The sequence below is a fragment of the Marmota monax genome, unplaced genomic scaffold (assembly GCF_021218885.2).
Source record: "Marmota monax isolate L192 unplaced genomic scaffold, Marmota_monax_Labrador192_F-V1.1 WCK01_AAM20220418_F8-fsc00112, whole genome shotgun sequence".
NCBI lineage: Eukaryota > Metazoa > Chordata > Mammalia > Rodentia > Sciuridae > Marmota > Marmota monax.
In genome coordinates, this window is record NW_026692073.1 from 1,415,590 (window position 1) to 1,443,483 (window position 27,894).

The 27,894-nt window shown below is 40.1% G+C and overlaps 1 protein-coding gene across 1 annotated transcript in view; it reads right to left on the reverse strand.

The window, feature by feature from the left end:
- Nucleotides 1–220: 220 nt before the first annotated feature.
- The window catches only part of Ppef2 (protein phosphatase with EF-hand domain 2), a 33,322-nt gene continuing 5,648 nt past the window's right edge, over nucleotides 221–27,894 (reverse strand). Inside the window, exons 2-16 of the mRNA XM_046458434.1 lie at nucleotides 24,438–24,565; nucleotides 23,876–23,933; nucleotides 22,816–22,991; nucleotides 21,231–21,345; nucleotides 20,146–20,192; nucleotides 19,212–19,378; nucleotides 18,651–18,687; nucleotides 18,410–18,559; nucleotides 13,090–13,476; nucleotides 11,361–11,546; nucleotides 9,974–10,116; nucleotides 6,303–6,409; nucleotides 5,163–5,326; nucleotides 3,978–4,065; nucleotides 221–640 (exon numbers count right to left, since the gene is read on the reverse strand). Coding sequence (XP_046314390.1) covers nucleotides 435–640; nucleotides 3,978–4,065; nucleotides 5,163–5,326; nucleotides 6,303–6,409; nucleotides 9,974–10,116; nucleotides 11,361–11,546; nucleotides 13,090–13,476; nucleotides 18,410–18,559; nucleotides 18,651–18,687; nucleotides 19,212–19,378; nucleotides 20,146–20,192; nucleotides 21,231–21,345; nucleotides 22,816–22,991; nucleotides 23,876–23,933; nucleotides 24,438–24,565 — 2,159 coding nt within the window. The 3' untranslated portion in view covers nucleotides 221–434. The remainder of the gene's footprint in view (nucleotides 641–3,977; nucleotides 4,066–5,162; nucleotides 5,327–6,302; nucleotides 6,410–9,973; nucleotides 10,117–11,360; nucleotides 11,547–13,089; nucleotides 13,477–18,409; nucleotides 18,560–18,650; nucleotides 18,688–19,211; nucleotides 19,379–20,145; nucleotides 20,193–21,230; nucleotides 21,346–22,815; nucleotides 22,992–23,875; nucleotides 23,934–24,437; nucleotides 24,566–27,894) is intronic.

Sequence of the window (27,894 nt, forward strand, 5' to 3'; positions counted from 1 at the left end):
ATTTTTTAGCTTTTTAGGTGGACACTATATCTTTATTTTTATGTGATGCTGAGGATCAAACTCAGTGCCTCATGCATGCTGGGTGAGCGCTCTACCATGGAGCCCCAGCCCCAGCTCTATCAGTGGTTCTTAACTGGAGTACACATGAAAATTATTTATTCTACTTTGTGAAGATTCTGAGATCAGGCTGAGGCAACTATATACTTATTATACACACACACATACACACACACACACACCATACCTACCCCTCCACACACAAACACACAGGTGATTCTGATGCATATTGGTAGGCAAATTCTCAGCATGAAGTTCCACAAATCTATGCACAGCAAAAAGCTGGGCATTACCTAGAAGGCACTGAGGGCAATAAAGTCCAACAGTTCTCAAGGGGCACCTGAACTACTGCAGCCACTGTCATTAGCATTTGTGGACTATGGGCAGTCTGCGGCTTGGCCCTCTGAGGAGGATTGCTCCACAAGGCGAAAGGCCTCCAGGAACTCATTGATGTCGATGTGGCCATCCTTGTTGAAATCAATGCTCCGGGCAAGGTCACAGATGCAGTCATCTGTGATGTCGATGTTCATGTGAGAGCTGAATAGCTTCCATGTCTGCCTGAACTCATCCAGGGAGATGAACCCTTATCAGAGGGAAGAAATCACTTCAGTGAGTCAATCAGCGTTCATTTCCTCTGACATTCCTGCAAGGACACTTGCTCCCCTACTGTTAATCCAAAACATCCAAGGCCTTGTACCTAGTGTAAACTCTCCCAAGGGGATCACAAGAAACCACGTATCAGGAGGGGTTCTCAACAGGGAGAAATTTTGCTCCCCACCAGGGACATGTGGCAATGTCTGGAGACAATTTTATTGTCACAACCAAGGTAAGAGTGGGGTGCTACTGGTATCTAGTAGATAAAACCCAGGGATGTTGCTAAACATCCTACAACACACAAGATGAACTCCTCCAAAAAGACTTATCCAGTCCAAAACATCAATAGTACCATTACAGAGAAACCCTGCATCAAATCATCCCAAATATATACTAATTTATGTTTCGTAAAAAGAGCCCTTAAAGCTAGGTATGGTGGTGCATGTCTATAATCCCAGTGGCTCTAGAGACTGAGGCAGTAGGATCACAAGTTCAAAGCCAGCCTCAGTAACTTAATGAGTCCCTAAGCAACTCAGAGACACCCTGTCTCAAGACAAAAAGGGTTGGGGATGTGGCTCAGTGGTTAAACACCCCTAGAATCAATCCCAGGTACCACCAAAAAAAAAAAAAAAAAAAGCACTTAAACTGGGCATGGTGGCCCACATCTGTAGTCCCAGCTACAGGGGAGGTTGAGGAAGGAGGATCACTTGAGCTCAGGAGTTCAAGATCAGCTTGTGCAAAATAAAGTGATCCTGTCAAAATAAAGGAGCTAGGTGTAGTGGCACATACCTATAATCCCAACTGCTCAGCAGGCTGAGAGGCAGGAGGATCACAAGTTCAAGGCCAGCCTCAGCAATTTAGTAAGATCTTGTCTTAAAATAAAAAAAAACAAAAAGGTCTGGGGGATCTAGCCCAGTGATAGAGCACCTCTGGGTTCCCCAGTACCAAAAAATAAAAAAAAAAAAAAAAAAAAAAAAGAGGAGGGGGAAATAAAGACTTTGGATCCATATATCATACATTTACAGTTGACTGGTTTGTTGTTGTTTTTACAGTTGTTGTTTTTACAGGGATCACATGTTAGGCAAGTGTTCTACCACTAAGCATATTACCAGACCAGGTCAATTCCACCCACCACCCTCCAGTACTAGAGGATTGAACCCAGGGCCTTTACCACTGAACTATATTCTAAACTTTTTCCAAATTTTAATTTGAGACAGGGTCTCACTAAACTGCCCTTGTTGGCCTTGAGGCTTGTGATCCTTCTGCCTCAGCCTCCCAAGGAGCTGTGATTACAGACCTAAGCCACTATGCTGGGCTTGATTGATATTTTATAAGGGTTCCAAGATCATTTGATGGGGAAAAAATCACTTTTTCAACAATGATGGGGACATAACTATGTATCTACAAGCGAAAGAATAAAGTTAGGCCCTACCTCACTATACACAAGAGTCAACTCAATATGGACTCAAATGTAAGATCGCAAACTATAAAACTCTTAAAACACTGTTGTAAATATTTGTGACCTTGGATTATGAAAAATTTCTTAGATATGACACCAAAAGCACAAGAAAACAAAAGAAAAAAAGAGACAAACTAGATGTTTTCAAAATTCAAAACTTTTGTGCATCAAAGGACATAACCAAGAAAATGAAAAGACAATATACAAAATCAGAGTACATACTCACAGAGCATATATCTAATAATGCCCTAGCATCCAGAATACATAAATAACTCAAAGAAGACAAATAACCCAATTAAAAATTTGTCTATTCAAATAATTTGAATAGACATTTCTCCAAAGGAGATAGGCAAATGGCCAATAATCATATAAAAAGATGTTCAACATCACTGATTATTAAGAAAATGCAATTAAAACCATATGTAATTCTTCAAATCAATCAGGGTGACCATAGTAAAAATGTAAAAGACAAAAATGAAAAATAATGCATGTTGGAGAGGATGTAGAGAATTGGAACTCTCATACACTCCTGGTAGGGATATAAAATGGTACAGCCATTTTACACTCTTGTGGAAAAAAGGTTTTGGCAGTCCTCAAAAATTTAAAAATAGAATTGCCAGGTGACCAGATGATTGCACTCCAAGGTCCAAGAGAACTAAAAATACATTCACATAAACAGTTATACATGAATGTTTGTATCAGTATTATTCATAATAGCCAAAAAGGGGAAATAATCCAAATGTCTATAAACTGATAACTGAATAAACAAATTGTGATATATCCAAATATAAAAAAGGAACTGATACTGCTTCAACATGTATGAACCTTGAAAACATCATGCTAAATGAAAGAACTCATTTATCATACTAATAGCTATATATATGATTCCATTTTTAATAAATGTCCAGAATAAACAAGTCCCTAAAGACAGAAAGTAGACTAATGGCTACCAGGGAATGGGGGACAAGGGATAGAGTGGGAAGTGACTGCTAATGGCTACAGGGTTTCTTTTGGGGGTGATGAAAATGTTCTAAAATTAAATAGTGGTGATGGTTACAAAACCTAGTGAATATACTAGAAACCATGGAACTGTGCCCTTTAAATGAATAATATGGCATGTGAACTATACTTAAAAAAAAAAAGTAATGGTATCGTAAAGTCTTTGAACCATTGGGGGATCAGGGTGAAGGTTCTAGGCACTCTTCATTACTTTGTGGCAATCTTCAATGGAACTATAAAAGACATCACATCATGGGGCTGCGGTTGTAGCTCAGCAGCAGAATGCTCATCTAGCACATGCAAGGCCTTGGGTTCGATCCTCAGAACCACATAAAAATAAATAAATTAAATAAAGATATTGTGTCCAACTACATCTAAAAAAATAAATATTTTTTTTTAAAAAAGATATCACATCTTCTAGTAACTTCTTCCTATGAGAAACTCTCATTTAGTTTGTCTTCATTCTACTCTGCTCCATTCTTTTTTAAATGAGCTCCCCTACCCTCTCTCCCTCTCTCCCTCTCCCTCTCCCTCTCCCTCTCCCTCTCTCCCTCTCCCTCTCTCTCAATCTCTCTCTTCTTTTCTTTCTCCTTCCTCCTTCCTAGGACTCACTATGCTGTCCAGACTAGTCCTGAACTCCTGGGCTCAAGCAATCTTCCTGCCTCAGCCTCCCAAATAGTTACATAGTCTTCTTGTATTGCTCAAGTACTTTTCTAGAGTCTATCATTTATAAACATTAATACTACTTACCTTACTCCCAAAATGTTTGAGTGGAGATGAATCAGGAATGAATTGGGAAGGAGACTAAAAGGTTCAAGGTAAAATACTGGTGGTACATCAAAAGTGGAAGAATAATGAGGGTTTTTACCTGAGTGATCACTGTCTATGATCCTAAAAATAGTCTCCAGGTTGGATCGGTTTCGATACAGGGTTTCCAGCAAACTTGACTGTATATTCTGTAAGAAAAAACTCATTTCCCTCTATGTCTTATGTTTTAGCTTGTCCTGATATATAATTAACACACAATAAACTCTGACAATCGCACACTCTTGCAAAAACCTAAAGATTTTTATCATTGCACCACTCCCTTAACCCCATTCAGCCTTCCAAATAATCTAGTGGTTAAGAAGCACATAGCCCATTATGACAATGTTCTAAAATTGGCTGAAGGATTGTTTCACAGATTTTCAAATGCAGTCCACCGTCCATATTCAATCATCGGCCTCCATGAATTCAACCAACAAGAGATCAAAAATACTGGGGGAAAACTGTGCCTGTACTGAACACGTACAAACTGTCATTATTCTCTATACAATATAGCAAGTTTTCACATTAGGCTAGAGATGACTGAAAATATACAGGAAGATGTTCATAGGTTATGTGCAAGTAGTACACCATTTCATATGGGGTACTTGAGTATCCACAGATTTGGGGATCCACAGGGGATCCTGGAACTAAATCCCTACAGATACTGAGGGATGATTCTGTATAATTCAAAACCACTGAATTATGTACTCTGAGTGGATGATTAACATCATGTGCAAATTCTATTATGATAAAGCTGTTTTAAAAATAATACCTCACCTACTTTATATAGTCATCAAAGATTCGTCGACTAAATACTTTTTTAAATGGGGGAAGCAGCATAGTATTGAGGAAACAGAACGGATCTTCAAGTCCATGAGTTTGTTTTTGTTTTGTTTTGGTGCTGGGGACCAAACCCAGGGCTTTGGGCAGGCTAAGTACCTGCTCTACCACAGCTACAACCGTGGTCAGACCCAAGTTTGAGTCCCAGTTTACAAATTCTATGACCCAAGGCCAATACTTAACCTCTGTGCTTCAGTAGGTCTTCATAGATCTAATAGAGCTGATAATACCTACCTCTTGGCTGGTTCTGAGGATTAACAGACAATATATGTAAACCACTTAACACAAAGCAACAGAAATGCAGCAAATGCTTGTTCTTATTTCTCATCCATCCTGCCTTTTTGGTTCTAGATAGATGGTTGTTTCTGTCCACGATACACTCTCATCCACATTATCCCATGATTACCTCACGGCTCAGCTGTTCTTTGGCCAAGTCCTTCAACCAGGACCTGTACTCCAGTGTGTTGTCCATTGAGTTGTTCACCAGCTGTGGCCTCAGCATCCGCCATGGCAATCCCAGATGCAACACGGACTCCACGGCTGCCGCCCAGTCAGTCAGAGTGATTAAACCTACAGGAAAAAGCTAACTTATTGACTTGTCACCTGGAAGTCGACAAGTGTCACCTGGAAGTCTCGTTTCCCAACCAATGTACATACATTATCATCCTGACACTCTCGTACTATCTGTAAGTAACTGAAATAATGGGTATTGTCAGTGTTTGTTGTTGGTTGTGTCAGTGCTGGCTGGAAACCAGACTTGCCTGAGAAAACATAGGATGGCCAGTAAAATTTGAATTTCACGCAGACAACAAACTCTAAGTATGAGCCAAATATTGCGTAAATTATTTCTTGACTATTTGCCTAAAATTTAAACTTTATGCATCCTAAATTTTTACTTATTAAATCTGGCAACACAACCAGAAGCTATATTAGCTCTTAAAACAATATCATAAAACATTGACCATATACAGCATTAATTGTTAAAAAATTCAAATCTCTTGATTTCTTAGAATATAGCATTCACCCAAATTCTTGGGAGGCTACAATATGTGTAGATGAAAAGATACAAATCTATAAATGTTACTGCTATTTTTGATAGAGATGTGGTTAATCAAATTTGGGTAGATAGTCCACTGAGTTGAACAAAGACAAAATTTCTAGCTTGGAAAACAGAACATGGAACAGATAAGCACAGATTCAACAAGAAGACGACGGCAAGTCATTGACCTTTTGCTAGTCTTGGACACACTCTTGTAATTTCTTCCACTCTGTTTTTTTTTTTTTTCTTAATTCTGGCCTTCTTCCCTTGACCCTATTTATTTTCATCATCTTCATCTCTATTGGGCCAAGTTCATATTGTATTAAAAATTTAGAACTTAAAAATTTGGAAAAAATAAATGAGACACTAAGTTGAATGAGAGGAAGAAGCAGTCAAGGGTAGTTCAGGTCTTTCAGTCAGTCAACATGTAACTTATTTGCTATCTATTGTGAGACAGATTTTTCTGGCTGGGTTCCTTCCTCCATGAAGCTCCTACTTTATTCTTACCAGTTTTATCTGCATCGTGCTTCTTAAATTCATCAAGGAGGTCTGAGGAATGAGCAAATAGCTTTTCCCGCAGAGCTCTCAGAGCTGATTCCTCTACTCTGCTAATCCTGGGACAGAAGATGAAGACAAATATTTTTAAAAGTTGGTATAGAAAAAAATAGTTTCAGGTTTTACTACATTTCTCCTTTATCTTAATATTGTAACCTCCCAAGGGCTCAGGTATGAGGTTCTTTCATTTTTCGTTTTGTTTTCTGGTACTGGGGATTGAACACAGAGGTCCTCTACCATTGAGCTACATACTCAGCCCCTTTTGAGACAGGGTCTTGCTAAGTTGCCCACACTAGCCTTGAGCTTGTGATCCTCCTGCTTCAGCCTCCCAAATCACTGGGATTACAGGAGCTGTTTTTGAGGGAAGAACTCCTTCTTTTATTTTTTCCCACTACTTCCTACTCTTCCCGTTGTACACAAATAGGGTCAGTTTGGGAACCTATTTGTGTACAACGGGAAAGAGTGGGGAGACTGCTGTCCTTCCCAGTTTAGGACAGTGGTTGGATCCATTCTGGAGAAAGATCACCTCCGTAGTAAAGTTGTCTAACAAGCCTCTGCCACAGTTTCTCCATCTGTAAAACAGGCCTAAGTACAGTACCTATCCATAGAATCACTGAGAAGATTAAATGAGAAAATTCATGAATAGCACTAAATCCCGGCCCATCAAAATAACTCAACAAATGGTAGTCATTATAATCTTTATGTTCACCTTATATTTTATTATGATAAGCAGTCAGAAGGCAAGATTTATGAATAATAAAATAACACTAATTTAGCTTTCTCATTCTTATTGAGTCAATAGAATATTGCTGGGCAGCATATTTGGCCCAAAGTAAGTGCTCAATAGACATTTACAGTTGAATGAATAAGAATATAAGAAGAAATAAAAATTAAATGTACTTTATTTATAGCATCTCATTGAGGGACAGCCAGTCTACAAATAATAACCAGCTTATCTATCTTTTTAAGTGCCAAAGTTTAAAAAAAAACCCATTTAATCATGTTTAATGAAAATGTTCATTGTAATTTAAGATAATTAACAGTTGGTAAATGGCCTTTTAGATCCTTAAAAAAATGTGAACCACCTGAAACTCATTCCAAATTTCATGGGTATGTGAGCATATGCACTTTAACTGGAGCATGTTTATTGTTTTATCAGAGGCTGATAGAAGTGGGACCGCTAAAAAGTTTAAGAACCACTAGTTATGTAAGGCAATTAAACTGCTTCCTGGAAACTGTAAACCATAGTCATCAATACCTATTCAGGGATGGAGTATATGGCAATGCCCTTAAGAACTATCTGGGTGTACAAGGCTCTCTGTCCCTGCCATCAGGCAGCATGGATGAAGCCCTTGTGAACTCTACATGGATTCTCTTATTAACCCTTCCACACCCACTGAAGTAGGGCACAATCATTATGCCATCTTGACAGCTGGACAGGCTGGGTATGCCATAATCATGAGAAGTGGATTTAAACAAAAAGTAAATGAGTTCTGAATGAGGGTTTCTCTAAGAAAAGCAAGTGAGACTTTATGGACATTGAGATATCCATTACAGCTGCTCAGATATTTCTCTCTAAATTTTAAGTTAACCACCGTGCTCCAGAGAGTTGGTGTCATTGGGTAAGTAACTTCTGGGAAAATCAGGTGATGTTGCATTTATTTAATGCAATCAATGAGTATTTCAAAGAGTTCTTTGTCTGCCTTATTAAAATGCACTGCTTATAGGATTCCTTGCAGTGACTCTTATGGTGACAACACCTAAGGAATCATGGTGTTCCAGTGCTGGGGCTCACCCCTGGAGATGATGATTTGGTAGGGGTGGATGAAGCTCAGGTTGCTGATTTTTTATAAAGCTCCACAGAAAATTTTTCTGCACAGTACATTTGATTCTCACTTGATCAGTTTGGATTTTTATATATCAAATCAATTCTCTAAACAGTAGCCCATGCCTATAGTCCCAGCAATTCAGGAGGCTGAGGCAGGAGGAATGAGACAGAGGCGGCCTCAGCAACTTGGCAACACTCTGTATCAAAAAAATAATAATTTATTTTTAAACACCACTTCCTTTTCTTTAATTAGTACATTATATTTATACACTATAGTGGGGTTCACTGTGGCATATTCATATTTGCTCATAATTTCTTCCCTAGTATTTCCCCTTTCTCTTTCCTCTGCCCACCCCCTCGATCCACTTCCTCAACCTTGCTGTTCGCCGTTCTGTTTTTGAAGCACTTCCTTTTATGTGAGGCTGTTCCAGTGCTGGGGCCCATCTGTATTTAATAACACAAGGCTTATTTTAAATAATCCAATTTTACAGCACTCATGGAGGGTAAATGCTAAATATTAATGTGTTCTCTATCCACTTGATTTATGCGAATTTTGTCCATTTTGATTTTTAATTTAGTTAGGCTGAATAATTAAAGAAGCTTGTTTGGGAGACTAAAATTGTACCTACTAGCATCTTATATACTCCAAGGCCCTCTGCTCTGTGGGAGGCAATGCTGCATAGTCATTAAACATGTGGTTTCTGAAACAAGACTGCCTGGGTCACTATTGGCCCACTGATTTAACCTCTTTTCCTTAGTGATCTCATCTGTCAAACTGAAATTAATCAAAATATCTACTTCATAAGTTTACTGTGAGAAAATATACATAAACTCTTCATAATACTTAACAGGCAGTAAGTTCTCATCTAAGGCTACCATCCAGAATCATCTCAATAGACGGCATTTAGTAACATTACATACTTCCTTGCAAGAAAGAAAGGATATCTTTAACAAATATGTGCACTGAAATCTATCTGCCAAATCCCCAGATAATGAAAGAACATTTGTTGTGGCTTACTGGGGGAGGGGGAATAACCCAAACCTTTATGGATGAGAGAAATTGAAGAATAACCTTAGCAAGACTTAGTGGCCTAATATATGGACTTACTCAAGATGTACCCATTGAGAATTTCTGCAGAAAGCAAACTGATTGCTCCCATGAATGGTGGGTAGATATGGATACTAAGAGTATATGGAGGAGAAGGAGGAAACCTGCTGTGGTTTGGATATGGTTTGTCCCCTAAAGGTTCATGGGTTAGAGGCCTGGTCCTCAATGTGGTGGTGGGACCTTGGGGAAGTGGGGCTTTGTGCAGGTTCTTAGGTCATTGGAGGAATGCCCTTGGAAGGGATAAAGGAAGTTTTCATTGAGTCCTTGAGTTAATTCTTATGAGAGGGTTGTTATAAAAGAAGCAAAGCTGGCTCCTCCCTCTTCCTCTGGTTTCCTGTCTTGATTTGTGATCTTTCATTCCTCATTTTCGCCATGATACCTTCTATTATTATACCCTTACTAGAGGCTGAACCATTGGGGCTGCCTGATCTTAGACTTTCAGCTATTAACTATGTGTTAACAAACCGATTTTCAAAAATCTCTCACCTCAGGTACTTCATTATAGAAACAAAAAATGGAGTTCTATAAGACCCTGGCTATAATGTCTATTCTACAGCTGTATGCTGACATAGCTAAATTCTGAATTCTCACATTGAATTTGGATAAATATAATTGCATTTGGCATCTCAAAGTTCTCTAAACACTGCATTTTTTTTTTCCTGAAAACCATTCATTGAAATGTCTTGCCTTTGCCTCATGGTGAGCATGTGGGTTGCCTTGTTAGCTTGATACTGCACAATATATGGGCTCAGGGATGGCCCCAGTTTGACATAGGCCCCTCTGTTACTGCCAACTTCATAGTAGTTGGAGGCAGAAAAGATGGTTAACACCTGAATCAAAACAGAAGAGAGATAGCATTCATGTTCATTGAAGAACCCTCAAGCTCAAACCCATATGGCCAACCCAATGTCAGGGCTGCTGTTCCTCTTTGCACTGGTCTATGAACCTTTTCTTTTCCTTTCTTCTTTTCTTCTTTCCTTCGTTCTTCTTTTTTAACGAGGGCATGAATTGTGACTCAAGTCATAGATACTTGAATTTCAAAAGGAGGCCTATAACATGTTTTCACATTTTTGCTCCAAATAAAAATGGCGTGGTTCCGAGAAAACCAGTCATTTGTTTTAATTTAAGGGCAGGTTTGGTCTGATGAGCTGGAATGGCCATGAAAAAACTAGCAGACAAATGAGTTTATGAAATTGTCGTGCTGCCTCAAAGCTATACAGATTTCTGTGCCTCCTCTGAGATTCTCTGTGAAAGAGATTTCCATTGTCGATACCTTGGAAGTTGCTAGACATGGTATCTCTTCCTGGAGATTTACAATGAATATAGGAAATCAAAGGCTCTCAGAAGTCTTGCAATAAAGAAACTCATATGTAACCGTTTAAGCAAACATTTCTTCCATTAGTTGATCTCTCACACACCCCTTGCCATGGAAATGTCTTATTCTCCTATAAAGTTAGTATTCCCAGGAAGACAGAATCCCATTCTAGTGGCATTACGTTAGAAAAATATTATAGGATTTGGAAATACCCAAAGATGTTAGGATATTCATTCTACTCCTGAGAAAACAAATGATCCTGAATCCCCACCTGGAATAGTGCAGAAATCTAATTACCCTGTTAGGTTGCTTGAGACATATGACAGTAAGCTTTAAAGAATAAAGATGGGAAGTTGGGCATTGTGGCTTATTCCTGTAACCCCAGCTACCTGTGAGGCTAAGGCAGGAGGATCCCAAGTTCAAGGCCAGTATGGACAACTTAGGAAAACCTTGTCTCAAATTAAAAGAAAAAAAGAAAAGAAAAGAAAAAATTAAAAAAAGAAAGTGTTTGAAATGTAGCTCAGTGTGTGCAAGGTCCTGAGTTCAATCCCTAGTATCATTAAAAAAAAAAAAGAATAAGAATAAGAAAAAAGAAAGTAAAGAAAAAGAAGCTATAAAAGTCATGGATAAATGACTATAAAGGGCCCAGTTGCTTTGAGCAAGTTGGTAACAAATGCACTTCACAGTCCAGGCCTAGGAGGAGCTCTTGGGACGCTTTTGTGACACACAAACCAGCACTGCTGCAGTGGGTTCACCTACTTTGCGGTTGTGGCAGAACTCATAGCCTTCAGGTTTGCATTCATGGGAACGGATCAGAAACTGCAGGTTGTATTTCCGTAACAACTGTTCTGTCACATCAGGCCCAAAGTAACAGCCTCCTCCTCTGACAGTGTTTGCTTTGCAGCCCTCCTGCATCATGGGATCACTCCACAGGATGTCGACAACCTGGGAAGACCAAGAGACAGGTATTCATTCAGAGTCATTCACATGAAAGCAGAAGGAGGAGGTTGCCAGTCTCATCCTAATCAGGTGAAATAATTGAGTATATTTCAGTTGTTTATCCCAAATGTACTTCTAAGTATAAAACTGCAAGCTGGAGTGCAGTGGCGTATGCCTGTAATCCCAGCAGTTTGGGAGGCTGAGGCAGGAGGATCACGAGTTTAAAGCCAGCCTCAGCAACTTAGCAAGGCCCTAAGCAACTCAGTAAGACTCTGTCTCTAACTAAAATATATTTTTAAAAAGGCTGGGGATGTGGCTCAGTGTTTGAGTGGCCCTGGGTTCAATCCCCAGTACCCAAAACAAAAACCAAACAAACAAAAAAATAAAAAATAAAACCTGAATGTGATTTACAAGTACTTGCACATTATTATTGAGTCATGTTTTGCAAAAGGAAAGGCCTGAATTTTAATATTTCAATTCTAAATTAGTATTGAAGCCCAGATGGATGTCTGGGAGAATGTTCCTAAACTCACCCTCTCTCTCTCTGTGGTTTCTAGCTTCAAGAGTCAGCTGCAACCCCTCCTCTTTCTCACCACCCTTCCTCCAATCAATCAGCCAGTTCTGCTAATTTTACATCTTAATTCTGAATTCTTTTCTTTACTGGGTGAACCATATAAAATGGTAGGTTTTGTAGGTAAAATAATGATTAAATACTAGCAAGTTCATGTAGTTCAGTAACACTACTGCCCAAGATCACCACCATCATCTCCTACAATATTTCCTTCCTTCCTTCCTTCCTTCCTTCCTTCCTTCCTTCCTTTCTTCCTTCCTTCCTTCCTTCCTTTCTTCCTTCCTTCCTTCCTTCTTTCCTGCCTTCCAGTTCGAGGCAGGGCCTTGCACATGCTAGGCAAGCACTCTACCACTGAGCTACAACAGTCTTTTAAAAGACCTTGCTGCCACAGTCTTGCCCCCATGAAATGTGCCCTTCACCTGGATGCCTGTTCATGGGTTTTAGCAAGCATTGTGCCTAATTGAGTAGTGTCCACTGGATATCCATTCTCCTTCTTCTTCCAATATAACAAAATGATTATGTCTGGGATGACATTGAGTCCAACTAAACACACCTTTTTCCAGTCTCCCTTGAAGCTCGGGGAGGAGGGCATGTGACAAAGTTCTGGAGCCTTTGGAAAGGTCTTAGTTGCCTGATAACAGAGGACAGCAGTTACTGCCTAGCTCTTTTGTCTTTGAGATGTAGCACCCATCTTGCTGACAGGTACAAACTAGCATTTAATACCTTCCAATAAATTATAGCTTACTTTCTTACCCACTGATGCTAAGTCACTAAACCAGGCAAGAGAGCCCACCTGCTGCGTCTTCCCATTCTTTATGAAACTCTAAAACATAGGAATCATTAAGCAAATACTGTTGCTCTTCTGGCATTTTCTAACCCCACAAAAGTATAACCTTCAATTTACACGGAAGGAGGAGATTGGGGCTGTTATTAAATAGTGGGTCCCACCCGATGGCAGTCCAATTCTAGGAAACCCACCTGCCTCCACTCCTGCAGAGTGGGCTCGGGCAGCTCTCCAGGGACTGCATGGGCTTCCGAGGTCTGGGGCAAGGGCTCCTCCTTCTCCCCAATCCCCGGGAAGTTGGCTCGCTGCTGGCACCGCTCCAGCTCCAGGTCCACCGAGCGCCTCCCCAGCCAGGCCAGCTTGGTGTGCTCAAGCGGGGCGCAGAAGGGGACGCTGGAGGACAGGCTGGCTTTGTGGGCCTTGTCTGAGCCCAGGTGAAAGGGTAGAGAAGGGGGAGAGAGGCTTTGGGGAAGAAACCACGGGGTGGGCGTCTGCGCAGAGCTTGTCTGGTGGGCTTTTCTCTTCTCCTCTGCCTGTCTGTCATTTTCCTTTCTTATCTTGTACCTCAGCGTGGAAACGATCTAAACAGGTCCCAAAAAGACACAGATAATGAAACTGTAGATCCTTTCGGAAAAGCAGTTTTGCACACAGGTCAGTCCTGAAGGCTGGGCTCCACAGACAAATTACTGGTCAATCTGTGCACTGTTTGATGGCCCTTGGCCTAGAACAAGACAGGTACAGACCTTTGAGAGTAAGCCCTAAAAATTTGTATAGCAATTTGATATTGCCATGACATTCAAGCACATGATCAGTGGGCTCATATTTTTCATTTGTATTTAATTTTTTTAATGATTCATATGTATTGTATTTTATAAGTTATTGATCTGTGACTAATTGGAAAATTCTAAAACCTGGATAATTTGAGAAACACTAACCTAGGGCATTGTTTCTCTCTAAGAACCTATGATTTTCAGATACGATGGAAAAGGGCAAATCTTTAGAAGGTCAAATCCTTACTGAATTTCCTAACTTTCATATGTTTCAAATTCATATATTGAGCCCTTTCCAAATAGGTACAATTCTGGGCAGTTCATACAAGTTAACTGATTCTCCTTCATCACCCTTATGAGATAGCATTATTATTTACAGTACAGATAAAAAACAAAGGCACATAGATACTAAGACTTGTCCAGGACTGAAGCCACAGAGTTCTGACTCCAGAGCCCATATTTCTCTGTAGTTCCTTCCCAAGTGTTCCCCAGACCACACAAATTACTATATTACCCATTTTGTAGAACTCTGCAAACCAAACATTAGGAAGTTAGTTTATTTTTTAATTAGCCACAGAAAGTCAGCTGTTAGTATTCTTCCTCAAAGTTCCTCCTACTTCTGTTTTCATAATTAAAAATGATTCTTCCATGACATGATATGTTCTACTGTGACTTAATGTCTCTTCTCTGCCTTTGGGCCAACACACCCTAACAGAATGGTTGAATTCAAAGTTTTCAAGAAACACCAAGGTATAAAAATGTAGAAGCTAAAAAAACATAATAATAATTAGGTGCCGGGCAACATGCAGAATTAACAAAAGAAATACCAAGAACTGGTTTTAGGCCTCTCAGGCTCCATGCTCTCTTCAAGAATATAAAAGGGTTGAGATTGCACAGAGGTAGAGAAAAGATTGGTAAGATCCAAGACTTTTGGAGGAAGTTGCAGGCCTTCTCACCTCCACCTCTACCAAAGAGTTATCCTTTTCTTCTTTGAACTGAGTTTGGGTGGATAGGACATAGAACTCAGTTACCAAACCATGAAGAGCCACAACCAGACCTGATAAGTAAGACCAAAATTCAGAACCCTTGGCCTTTGAATTGGTTGCAATTACTGGATGATTCTTGAAAGTCTCCCTTGGAAAGGGGATGAGCCTGTTTCTATGTGTGGGAAGAAGAGCTGGCATTGGAATTTGGGGAGCCAAAGGGACAAACCAACCTAGAATGTTGCTACCCTAACTTAAATCAGTGTTAATATCTAGCTACCCTTCTTTCTTAGTAATAGAATCCCTGATTCTTATGAGGGCACATAACAACCTAAAATAAAGACTTTACTTGCAAATTTCCCTTTCAGCTAAATGTAGACACATGACTAAATTCTGGTCAATTAAATATGAAAAGGTTTGCTTCATAATTGGATATTCAATTATACAATCATATAAAAGGAAAAAGCATGCCTTTCTTTTACTCTGTTTAATTTCAATTTCTGCTGACTAGAATGTGATCATAATGCTTGGAACTCAAGTGGCCATCTTTGATCACGATGTAACATGGTGAATCAGCAAGACAGAAGAAGTCTGAAATCCTGTGACTTCATAGCATCACTATACCAACCCTGGATTGCTCTCTTTCAGCCTTTGTTTACATGAGAGATATAAACATGTCTTTTGTGAAGTTTTATGTCACTTTAGTCAAAAGTAAATACCATTTTCACTTTTGTAAGCCACAAATGTTTTCATTTAATCTTGATAACACCTCTGACATGGCTAAGACTATCATTCCTCCCAAATATGTTTTTCAATTTTTGCTGGGGAGATTGGCAGCCATGAAAAAGACAGCATTTTTAGCCTCCCTTCTAGTGAGGGGTAGCCACATACTCACATTCTGACCAATAGGACAAGAATGGGGAGATATGCAAGTTCTATACTGTGAAAAGAGCACTCTTATTCCTTTCCTTCCCCTCTCCTATTGCTTAGGATTTGAATGTGGTAAAAAGTTTTCTTGAATGATGCACTCTAGAGATGGGAAATGAGACATAATAATCCTGAGTCTCTGAACAACTTCATAGAACCAAATTGCCATATCAGGCACTTACTGGGTAATGCAAGATTCAAACCCAATCTGGTGGACTCTTTCATGTGTGCCTCATGCAGAGAAACTTTCATATCCAGTAGAGCTGCCCAAACTTGAAGTAGCCTGGCCTGTGTGGTGATGAGTTCCCTCTCTTTGGAATGCTCAGGAAAATGTCACCAAGAATGTTGTAGTGAGAACATGAAAGAAAGAAATTGAAAAAGACCTTAGAAGATGAAAAGATCTCCCATGTTCTTGGATAGGCAGAATTAATATTGTCAAGATGGCCATACTACCAAAAGTGTTATACAGATTTAATGCAATTCCTGTTAAAATCCCAATGTCATTCTTCAAAGAAAAGGTAATCATGAAATTCATTTGGAAAAATAAGAGGCTCAGAATAGACAAAGCAATCCTTGGTGAGAAGAGTGAAGCAGGAGGCTCCACAATACCAGACCCTAAACTATACTAAATGGATATACTAATGGATAACTATACTAAACTACACTATACAGAGATATAGAAACAAAAAACAGCATGGTATTAGCACCAAAATAGACATGTAGACCAATGGTACAGAATAGAAGACACAGAGGCTAACCCACATAAATACAGTTTTCTCATATTAGACAAAGGTGCCAAAAGCATACATTGGAATTAACAAAAGAAATACAATAACTGGTTTTAGGCCTCTCAGAAAAGATAGCCTCTTCAACAAATGGTGCTGGGAAAACTGGAAATCCATATGTAGCAAAATGAAATTAAACCTGTGTCTCTCACCATGCACAAAACTTAACTCAAGTGAAACAAGGATCTAGGAATTAAACCAGAGACCCTGCACCTAATAGAAGAAAAAGTAGGTCCAAATCTTCATCATGTCAGATTAGGACCTGACTTCCTTAACATGACTCCTAACACACATGAAATAAAATCAAGAATCAATAAATGGGATGGAATTCAAACTAAAAAGCTTCTTCTCAGCAAGGAAACAATCAATAACATGGAGAGAAAGCCTACAGAATGGGAGAACATCTTTACCATACACACCTCAGATAGAGCACTAATCTCCAGGATATATAAAGAACTCAAAAAACACCAAAAGAAACAAACACCCCAATCAATAAATCGGCTAAGGAACTGAACAGACAATTCACAGAAGATACACAAGCAATCAACAAATATACGAAAAAATGTTCAACATCTCTAGCAATTAGAGAAATGCAAATCAAAACTACTCCAGTCAGAATGGCAATTATCAAGAATACAAGCAACAATAAGAGTTAGTGAGGATGTGGGGGGAAAGGTACACTCAAACATTGCTGGTGGGACGGCAAATTGGTGCAACTACTCTGGAAAGCAGTATGGAGATTCCTTAGAAAACTTGGAATGGAACCACCATTTGATCCAGCTATCCCACTCCTCAGTTTATACCCAAATGACTTAAAATCTGCACACTACAATGATGCAGTCACATCAATGTTTATAGCAGCTCAAGTCACAATAGCTAAATTATGGGACCAACCCAGATGCCCTTCAATAGATGAATGGATAAAGAAAATGTGGTATGTATACAAAGTGTAATATTACTCAGCCTTAAAGAAAATGAAATTATGGCATTTGCATGTAAATGGATACAGTTGAACAATATCATACTAAGCAAAATAAGCCAATCCCCCCCCAAAACAAAAGCCAGATGTTTTCTCTGATATGTTGATGCTAATCCATAATGTGGGGGGCAGTAGGGAAGAATGGAAGAAATTTGGATTGGATGGAGGGGAGAAAGGGGAGGAGAAAGAGTATGGTGGTGGGAAGAATGGTGGAATGAGATGGACATTAATACCCTATGTACACGTACGATTGCATGAATGGTGTGACTCTTCATCATGTACAGCCAGAGAAATGAGAAGTTTGGGTCCATTTGTGTACAATGAGTTGAAATACATTCTGCTGTCATGTATAACTAATTAGAATAAATTAAAAAAAAGAAAAGACTGTTGTAGCAGAGTTTCCTGTGTGGGATGGGCAGTTGGAATATGGGTACCATAAGGTATAATTCAAATATAAGAGTCTACTATTAAAAGAAAATACAACTTTTACTTTCAAGGTTTTCACTGCTAAAATGAATTGGAAAATAGCCATTTGTTGTTAATAGGCTATAATACATCTGTCTCCCACTCTCCCACCCTTCCACTTCCAACACACACTGGTGATTATAAGTTCCTTCAGGAAAGGCACCATCTCTGGTTCATCTTGATATCTCCCCTAACAATTTCTTTATGCATGGTAAGCATGTAAAACAGATATTTTTTAGTTTAATTGAAATTGATCTTCATCTATGTATCTGCCAGTGGCACCTTCCCTGCATGTGGTAGGTACTAGATGTGTTGAGTTTAAAAATGATATGAAATATTTGGGAAATGGATAGAAGAGTAGTGATTAGAACTATCTAGATCAGGAAAGGCAAATACGTAGCACTAGCTACCTCCTGCCACTCGTGTGTCCATGGTAGACATTACCAGTTGATTACAGCATACTTGCATCTTGATCCCAGCTATGGATTCTCAGTCTTTATGCTCTTCTTAGTCACCAGGAGTCCTCATGCAAAATGACATTTATTTTTTGTTGGTAGTGAAACTGCACATTAAGGTGATATTTGTATTATTTCATGAATCAGTACCTTGTGCCTGTCTAGTTTAGCCAAAAGCTCCAAGTCAGTCCTGTCTGATACTCCACCGTGAAGAATCAGGACTTTCTCATCAATCAGAGTGGCCAATGGAAGCCAACAGAACACATCTTGAAGAGTTCTTAATATTTTCTTTCCATGTACCTGAAAAAAAATGATATTAGCAAGATGTTAAGTTTCAAATAACTTACTCATCTGATTGAAGAGAAACTTTAGCTTATAAAGACAGGCACACCTTATATTTTTGCATCACTTCCTTGGTGAAGCCATATCTAGATACAGAAGGGAAAGTAGGTATTAAAATAAATTTAGTGACAACAGTTAAGGCATGACCACAGTTTTATAAAAAGCACATTATATATATATAAATATATTATATATATATATATATATATATATATTTATATATATAAATATATATATTTGAAATATTTAGAAAAGAGACTGAGAAATAATCACCAAAATGTTCAGTTATAACATTATATGTGGATAAAGAAATTGTGAGGTATTTTAATTTTCTTTCTTTTGATAATCCATATTTCCCACTTTTTCTATGGTGAATCCTTATAATTTACATGCTAAATAATATGGACATGGGTACAAATTAATAGTCTTATTAGAATTGTAGAATAACATAATTAAAAAAATATTTTAAAATATTATATATTGTGTCTTCTACTTTCAGAAATTAGAAAACCACTTTTCAAAAGTATCTAAAATAAGAAGCTCTAGCAAGATAATTTTTTACAATTGCAACAAGCAAGTATCAAATACCCAAGCATGTTTTGGCTTGTACCGTAAGTTCATCAAATGGTCCTCGTGATTTCCTCGGTTAAGATGGAACTCTTTGGGGTAAACCAACATGAAGGCAAAAAGAACCATCAGGATCTCTATTGAATCCTTGCCTCGATCCACGAAGTCACCATTGAACACGTATGCTCGCTCTGGTGATGGGAGGCCATTCTTCCCAACACAAAGATGAGTTCAAGAGCCAGTGGGGGAAAGAGAATAGAAAATCTGGTTAAAGCCAATGGCCATCTGACCATCAGGTCTATAGCCAATTCTTTGCTTTCCACATCTCCTCCAAATGTGAAACATCACTCAAAGATGGAAATATTTTCTACTGTTATATTTCCTTTCCAGCAAAGATGAGCTTATGAGATGATTATCAGAATGACACGTTATAGAAAGCCAGACTGTCCATGTGGTGTGCAGTAAAGGGCACTGGAAATGTGATCTGAAGGCCAGCCTAAGTTCTGGCAACATCATAATAACAGCTGCTGCGGATTCCTCAGGATTAAACAAGATAATATGTAGGAAAATGCTTTGGGAAATGAGTATATGTATAAAGCAACATTACATTGATAAAACACAATTATATTCATATACTTTGTTACATGTTCTACATTTTATAGCTAAAAATAGATATAAAATAGTTTATACCTATTGGTTGCTTTGATAATAATCAATTTTCTTTATCTGGAAAAAAATCAATTGATGAATAATGCTTTCTTCTACTTATTAAGCTAACATAGTTCACAAATAATATTTCCAGAATATAATGCAATGATGACTTTTATATTATATATTTTCTACCTAGAAGCAAATATTATTAAAAATAATATTTTAAGAATCCAAGCAATATTTAAGCATTTGTTTAATAGATACTGTGTTTTAGGTTCTAAATTAAGCCTCAGAGCAAGTAAGAAACTTAATTGGAACATTCATACCTTATAAAATATAAATATTAAGTCATCTAACTGGCCATGTAAATCTCCTAAAAAAAAAAAAAAAGAATATCAGTGCTGATTGACTCTTACTATTGTTTCTAATTTTTACTATAAAAGGGAAAATACTGTTTCTAGAAAAATCTGACAAGGTTAAGAAATCAAGGGTTACTAATTTTTTCCATATGTGAGATAAATATTCATTTCCCCTTGTTGCAGAGATGGTTAATACTGAAAGCAGAAAGCACAAGTTTGTCATAAGTAGTATTTTATAATAAAGAGTAAATGGCCTACATTTTTTTACTGAAGAAAAGATGGGACAGAATAATGTAGGGTCGCAACCCAGGTGAGAACTGAAGAGTTTTGCCCCTGTTAAAGTTGGAAGCTGCCACTCACTTATGGACCAGTGTTAGGAGGAGATTCTTTAAGAGAAGTTGTAAAATCTAGACTTTACTATGAAATCCTCTAATTTTCAAATGTTGAGAACACTGATTTTAAAAGCTTTAAAAACATTGTAGGGCAAACAGGACATATATACAGGCTGCATGTGGCCCTTGAAGTGCCAGTTCATGGTCCCTGGCGTGGACACAGCCTCCCTGGGATATAGTGTGGGCATCAGTCTATTTGGATGCTTGACATCATGAGAAAATACAAGGAAATGGAAGAACCTCTCATTTACAGGACTTCTCTCTGGAAGAGGAATGTATATGGATGGAAGGAATAATTCCTTAGGCATTAGGGGGCTTGCTCATGTACCAATGAATAAATTCTCTTCTAACAAGGAGGGTCTGTCTGGTGGTTTGCAGGGGTTTTGTTCTCAGTGGGGAATGAGAGTTTGCAGTCAATATGAATTGCTTTGAAAACTAAAGCAGAGGCTGAGCCCTGGGCTCCAACGTTCCCCCTCTCTGAACCATGGCTTCCTTAACTAAATATGGGGAAATCTGTAAATGGTCAATTTAAGGGCGTGAAACTTGACCTGCCCACTTGCCACTGCACCTCCCTTGGGACAAACCCTGCTCCTGCCCTTCTCCAAGGGAGAGCTTTCTAGTTTGTGTCTAACAAGGGGAATCATTCAGGCAGGTTCTTACCACACACTGTGATCTCCTCGCTGTAACAGGTAGAGAGCCGGTTGATGTTAGGCAGCTGCGCCAGGTGTTTCCTGGCCTCATACAAAAGATTCAAGACGTATCTAGCATGGAGCTGCTACTAGGAAGAAGAGGAGGTAGGGAACAAAACAACACAGGTGGCCCTCAACTTTGCTGCTTAACGACCCCAATCACTAAAGACATCAAAAGTGACCCCAGTGAACTGCTCCTAGGACTCTGCCCAGAGCCTTCCTCTCTCACCCATCTTCTGCTCTTGTATCTGCTTCTCATCATCTCATTTTCCCCTCCACAGATACTGAGCTCATTTGCTCTTCCTAGTTACTCCCTAAAATCCTTCCTCTCCTTTAGCTGGGGAGCAGCTCATGATTATTTCTATAGACTATTAATAAGTACATGTATGTTAATGGCATCTGGTGACCCTGACACTGCCAAGAAACAACTCACTGCTCTTGCAGTGAGTTATCTTCGTGTGAAAGAGGGGAAAGACTGGCATCTGGCATCTTCGTATGAAAGAGGGGAAAGAGCCAGAATCTGACCACTTCTCACCTCTGCCTCTACCACAGGGTTTCAAGCCATTAACATCTTTTGCCTGGATCACTGCATTATGAGAACTGCTGACATCAGCCCTTCCCTGTACGCGCTCTCCTTACACAGCAGCCAAAAGTACCATTTTAAAAAGCAAGTCACACCAGGTGTGAGGGCACATGGCTGTCATCCCAATGACTCAGAAGGCTGAGGCAGGAGGATCTTATATTCAAGTTCAGCCTTGAACAACTCAGCAATTTAGCAAGACCCTCCGCAATTTAGACCCTGTATCAAAATTAATAAAAAAGGTTGGGGTGTATCTCAGTGGTACAGTGCCCCTGATTTCAATTCCTGATCCCAAAATATATAAAATTTGAAAGGAAGCCACACACTGTGCTCAATGTCTCCTCATCTTGCTCTGAAGAATAAAAACTCCACTCCTCCCCAACTCATCTCCTCTTCCCCTGGCTCTCCCAAGAAACACCTGAACAGCCCAGACGAGTTCCAGCCTCAAGCCTTTTCCATTTGTCCCCTCTGCTTAAAATACTCTTTCTCCAGATATTCACAGGGCACCACCTTGTACCTTTGCTCAAAAATCACCTTCCCAGGCCACTCTATGAAATTGCTGACTCTCCCCCTCACAAGTGACATTTATCTTTCCCATCGCTTTTTGTTGCCTTCTAACATGTCACAGAATTGACTTTTTACTGTTATTTGTTATTTATTATCTGCCTCTTCCATGAGGGCAGGGATATGTATCTGTCTTGTTCACTGCTATATCCCCAGTGCCCAGAATAGTGTGGGCCCACAGCCGACTCCATAATCATGTGCAGGATGCTTACATGATCAGGAGGTGCTTTGACTCAGGAAAACCGGCTGAAGGACCAAGGGTCCTGGCTTAGCAAAGGGAACATGCGGTCTCACCAGGCAGCGCATGGTATGAACACCCCAAGGCCAGGGCCATTCTTTCTGTGCTGCCGTTGGTCTCCCTTTGCACATGGCATGGAGTGGGTGGGGACCCAGTCTCTCCAGGTGAGCTTACTTGTTTCAGTCTGAAAGCTTCCACCAGGGCAGTGGCATGGTCAGGGAGGAGCGGGAAGGAGAGATGTGGTCCTGTGTAACTGTCTGGCACCTCGATGGATTCGTAGTCACTGTATTTCTCCATCTCGGCCTCCTGGGGGAATCTCTCCTCAGTGACCATGCGGTCCAGGAACTCCCCTAGTCAGACAGAAAAGGGGGGCTGACTTGTGATCGGACATGCAGTCCACGGCGCCACAGAACCTAGTCCACCCTGGACCAGAGCTGGAGTGGGACCTGGCCAGACTGGCATCAGCTCCCATAAAGGAAAAGTAAAAGGGAACCCAGGATGCCTGGTATGGGTGGCAGGGAAGGTTTTGTTTTCATGTTAATAAAGACATTAACTGGTAATGGACTCTATTTTTATTTTAAAAGATCAACATTTGTCAAACTGAGAAAGTGCAGACTTGTGAGGTTAGGTGTGTAAGCAGGAGGAAAGGGCACAGGCAGGGTGGGAGGAGTTGGTAGGCCTTCATGGTGCACTCTAAATGTGGCAGAGGCCCAGCCGGCTCCGTGCCTGAAGCTACCTCCAGTTGCCTGCCTCTGCCTCTCCAGCCTGGATGCACTGAGGGCCTCATGTAGCAAGCCATATAGACTGTGCAACCCAACCTCCCATCCCTGCTCCCAATCAGTGACTCAAGAGCTGACATCTATAGACCCTAGTTCCCTCATCTGTAGGTGGGACTATTCTGAGGCTTGTGCTCTGTGCTATATCCCACTTCTCCCCTCCTAGTTGCTGGCTGAGTGACTCACCCTTGATTGGCTGCCTCCCTTTCATGAGCTTCCCCCCACATCCACCCCCTAGTGTTTTCTGCACTTTAACAAACTCCTTACAACCTAACTAGGCATGTTTCTAGGTATGTTTGGGGGAGAACCAAGAATAAAATTCCAATCTGTTGTCAGCCCTTCACTCATTCACTGGCTGTCACCAGATTCGTGGTCTCAGTCCCTGTGCATCCTCCACCCCACTCTGATATCTACGACCTTCAGACAGGAGGACATGCCCCACGGCAGTTCATACTCACTCTCATGGTGGCTGTCTGGGGTGAAGTGATCCATAAGGTAACTGAAGAAATCATGGAGCTGTAAAAGAACCCAATGAGCCTTAGTAAATGGCTGGAAATGGAGACTATCGTGCTAAGTGAAATAAGCTGGTCCCCCAAAAAACAAAGGCCAAATGTTCTCTCAATAAGGGGTGGAGGGAGGGAAGAATAGAAGTTCATTGGATTAGACAAAAAGGAATGAAGGGAAGGGTGGGGGATGGGACTAGGAAAGACAGTAGAGTGAATGGGACATAACTTTGCCATGTTCATCCATGAATACACGACCAGTGAAACTCCACACCATATACAATCTCAAGAATGGGATCCTAATTAGAATAAGTTTTACTCCCTGTATGTGTAATATGTCAAAAACACTCCACTGTCAAGTATATCGAAATAGAACAAATAAAAAATTAAACTTAAAAAATGAGGGAAGAGAGAACCTGGGCGTGTCCAGACTGGTTGCACCTTTTGAGCACCTGGGGTTTGCTGCCCAAGGCCTAGAAAGCAGAACTAGAGGCAGCCCCGGCTCCTCCCTCCGCACCTTGACCTGGTCTTGCTGCCCAGCATACTCTATGGACTGGAAGATGCTCCAGGTGCACTGCCGTCTCATCTCCAGGCGGGCTGTGTAGCGCCGGTACCATCTCTGGATCAGGACCGCTGCCTTGAAGGCTGTGACACAGATGGAGATACAAGCCTGTGAGCTGGGACTCCCCAGGCGGGGGATGGGGAGCAGGGCGAGGGAAGTACCCAGACCCTCTCCCACTACACATGTGGGGACAAAATGGAGGGGACAGCACTAACCATTGATGCCTGTAGGAAGGTATTTGCTTTATTTCTGGCCATAGACATTTTCTTTCAACCCATCCCAAACTCACCTCCATTCATACCATTTATTGATGAAAATATTTATAGGTTACACTAACCCCTTCCCCTATCCCAACTCACCCCTGTCTGAAGGGATGCATTCCCAACCCTCAGTGGACGCCTGAAACAGTGGATAGTACTGAAACCTATATATTTTATTTTTTCCTTAGTGAGTCAAAAACTTCCACCTTTTACTTGAAGGAAACACTTTACAGCTTCTCTTGATATATCTGAATTGCCAGCATTACTACTCTAATGCTTTGAAGCCATTATTAAGTTAAAAAAAAAAGATTTACTTGAAAACAAGCACTATGATACTGCAACGGTTGATTTGATAACTGAGATGACTACTAAGTGACTAATGGGCAGGTAGAGTATACAGCATGGATACACTGGATAAAGAGATGATTCAAGTCCTGGGTGGGATGGAGCTGGACACTATTACACTATTCAGAACAGCATGCAATTTAAAACTTATAAATTGTTTATTTCTGAAAATTTTCATTTAATATTTTCAGATTGTGATTGACTATGGATAAAAGAAACAGTAGAAAGTAAAATCATTGATAAGGCGGGGGAGGGACTACTGTACAGACAGAAAGGTTGTACTCTGAGGATTCTAGAGAGATTTTTAAGAATTCAGTACCCTGGAAGACTGGGATAATGTGGGGAGTGAGAAAAGGGGAGGACATTTGATATTATCACAATAGATCGAATCTCAGGAGATCTGGGTCCTGTGCCTGGAACAGCCCTGCCAAGCTATATGGCCACAGACAGCTCATTTTGTGCCTCCATGTGTTCATCTGGAAAAGGGGTTGGACTAGATGAAGATGGGGAAAACAAACATTAAACCCCCAAATTAATATTTCACAGTGCCAGGGGTGAAGAGTATTTCCCAGTCCTGTTTGGTGATATCTCTGTGAGTCTTAGGCACACCCATTATAAAATATCCATGACTGCATCTTTGGGCTTCTCCTTTTTGCCAGGACCTGTGTCAGTTGACCTTGTAGGGAAAATTAGGATGTGTTAGCCTCATCTGACGTTTAGGACCTCTTATGGTTTGAATATGAGTTGTTCCCCCAAAACTCCCATTAATACAGGGATATTGAGGCTGGGGCTGGGGCTCAAGTGGTAGAGCACTTGCCTAGCATATGTGAGGCACTGGGTTCAATCCTCAGCACCACATATAAATAAATGAATAAAATAAAGGTCCATTAATATCTAATAAAAATATTTTTAAAAAATACAGAGATATTTAAAGGTAAAATGATTAGATTATGAAAGCTGTGACCTCAGTCCATTTTAGTTTGAATGGACTGACAGGATGAAAATTGTAGGTAGGTGGGACATAGCTGGAGGAGGTGGGTTACCAAGGACATGCCCTGCAAGGGTACATCTTCCGTGTAGTCCCTTCCCCCTGCATACACATCTCTCCATCTCTCCCCACCCCCCTCTCTCCTGCCATGAATGGAGAAGCTTCCCCCTGCAACGCCCTTCTCCCATGATGTGCTGCCTCATCGCAATGGACTTGGCTGTCTGTGGACTGAGACCTCTGATACCATGAACTAAAATAAACTTTTCCCCCTCTAAATTGTTCTTGGTGGACATTTGGGTCACCGTGGTCAAGTATTGTTGCCAGAGGAGGGGACAGCTGTCCAACGTAAGTAACTGGATTCTTCTTAAGCTCCTGTGGACATGCTGCTAGTGATGAATGGACTATTTGTGGACAAAGCTGGATTAAAAAGCAAACCCTGCAGGTTAACTGAGGTCAACCTCGTGAATAAGAGACAGATTGACTTAATCTATTTAGCTTGCATTAGAGAGTTGATCAATTTCTTGCTGATTTCCTTAAGAGGAAAGATGATGGTGAAGTGAGAAAAGAGAAACTGGAAAGAATTTAAGCAGAGTTAATTTTGATTTCCTGTGAAATTAAAAGTAAGTATTTCTCAAAACTACTTGCTAAATAATAAATGATGAGGACGAAGCTTTACCAATCAAATTCTGTAAAACCATTTCCAGAATCATTGATGAAATATGCAGAATAGGCACTATAGATCCTATAGGAGCTGTTGGTAAATCCGGAGATTTCTGCACTTGCTCTAGACCTGCAGCATCAGAATTTCTAAAAGTATAACCCCGGAAGGAATCAACAAGCTCCACACATCATTCTTACTTGCACCAAGGTTAAGATCCACTGAAGAAGATCATGGACAGGGACGTTGGTTGCTAATACCTTGCCCCCAACCTTCTAAAGCAAGTGCTGCCAAAAACTACACATCCTCAGCTCTGCTTTGGCTACTTTTCCTCTTTCTCCCAGCTCTCTACCTGGGGTCTAGGTAACCTTTAATTGCGGGATACTTTAGGATCCTTTACCCCATCATCTGTTTTCAATAGCACAATACCAAGTATTCGGACACCTCTTACTTGGACTACATATAAAACTAATCCGAGGTACTGCTAGTGATGAATGGACTATTTGTGGATAAAGCTGGATTAAAAAGCAAACCCTGTGGGTTAACTGACGTCAAACTCATGAATAGTAGACAGAGTTTTTATGTGCCAGTTAGAAATGGAATGCTTAAACAGATTGTGGAATTCCCCATATCCACAATGCATTAAAAACAAACAAACAAACAAACAAAAAAACACTGCATATTTCGGGGATTCTGGATCAATGGTAGAGTGCTTGTCTACCATTTATGAGGCACTGGGCTTCATCCCTGGCACCAGAAAAACAATACAAAAGTGAGAAATGCTGCATAAAGTGATTTGGAAAAAAATTAACAGAGAGCTGAAGTCAAAACAATTAAAGGGGGGCTGGGGTTGTGGCTCTGCTGTAGAGTACTTGCCTGGCGCATGTGAGGCACTGGGTTCAATTCTCAGCACTGCATATAAAAAAATAAATAAATAAAAGTTTCATTGACAACTAAAAAAATATTTTGAGAAAATAAAATGAAATAAAAACAATTAAAGGGAAATCTCCAGATGTCAGAAATGAGGAAAGAATCTATAGCCAAAAGCACCTGGAGGCACTGACGTCAGTCAGCTCCCAGGGGAATATGGAACAGAGAGTCCCAGTAGCTGGTCTCTGTGGACTGCGAGGCTCTATAACTGACAGTCTGCAAAAAGGCAAG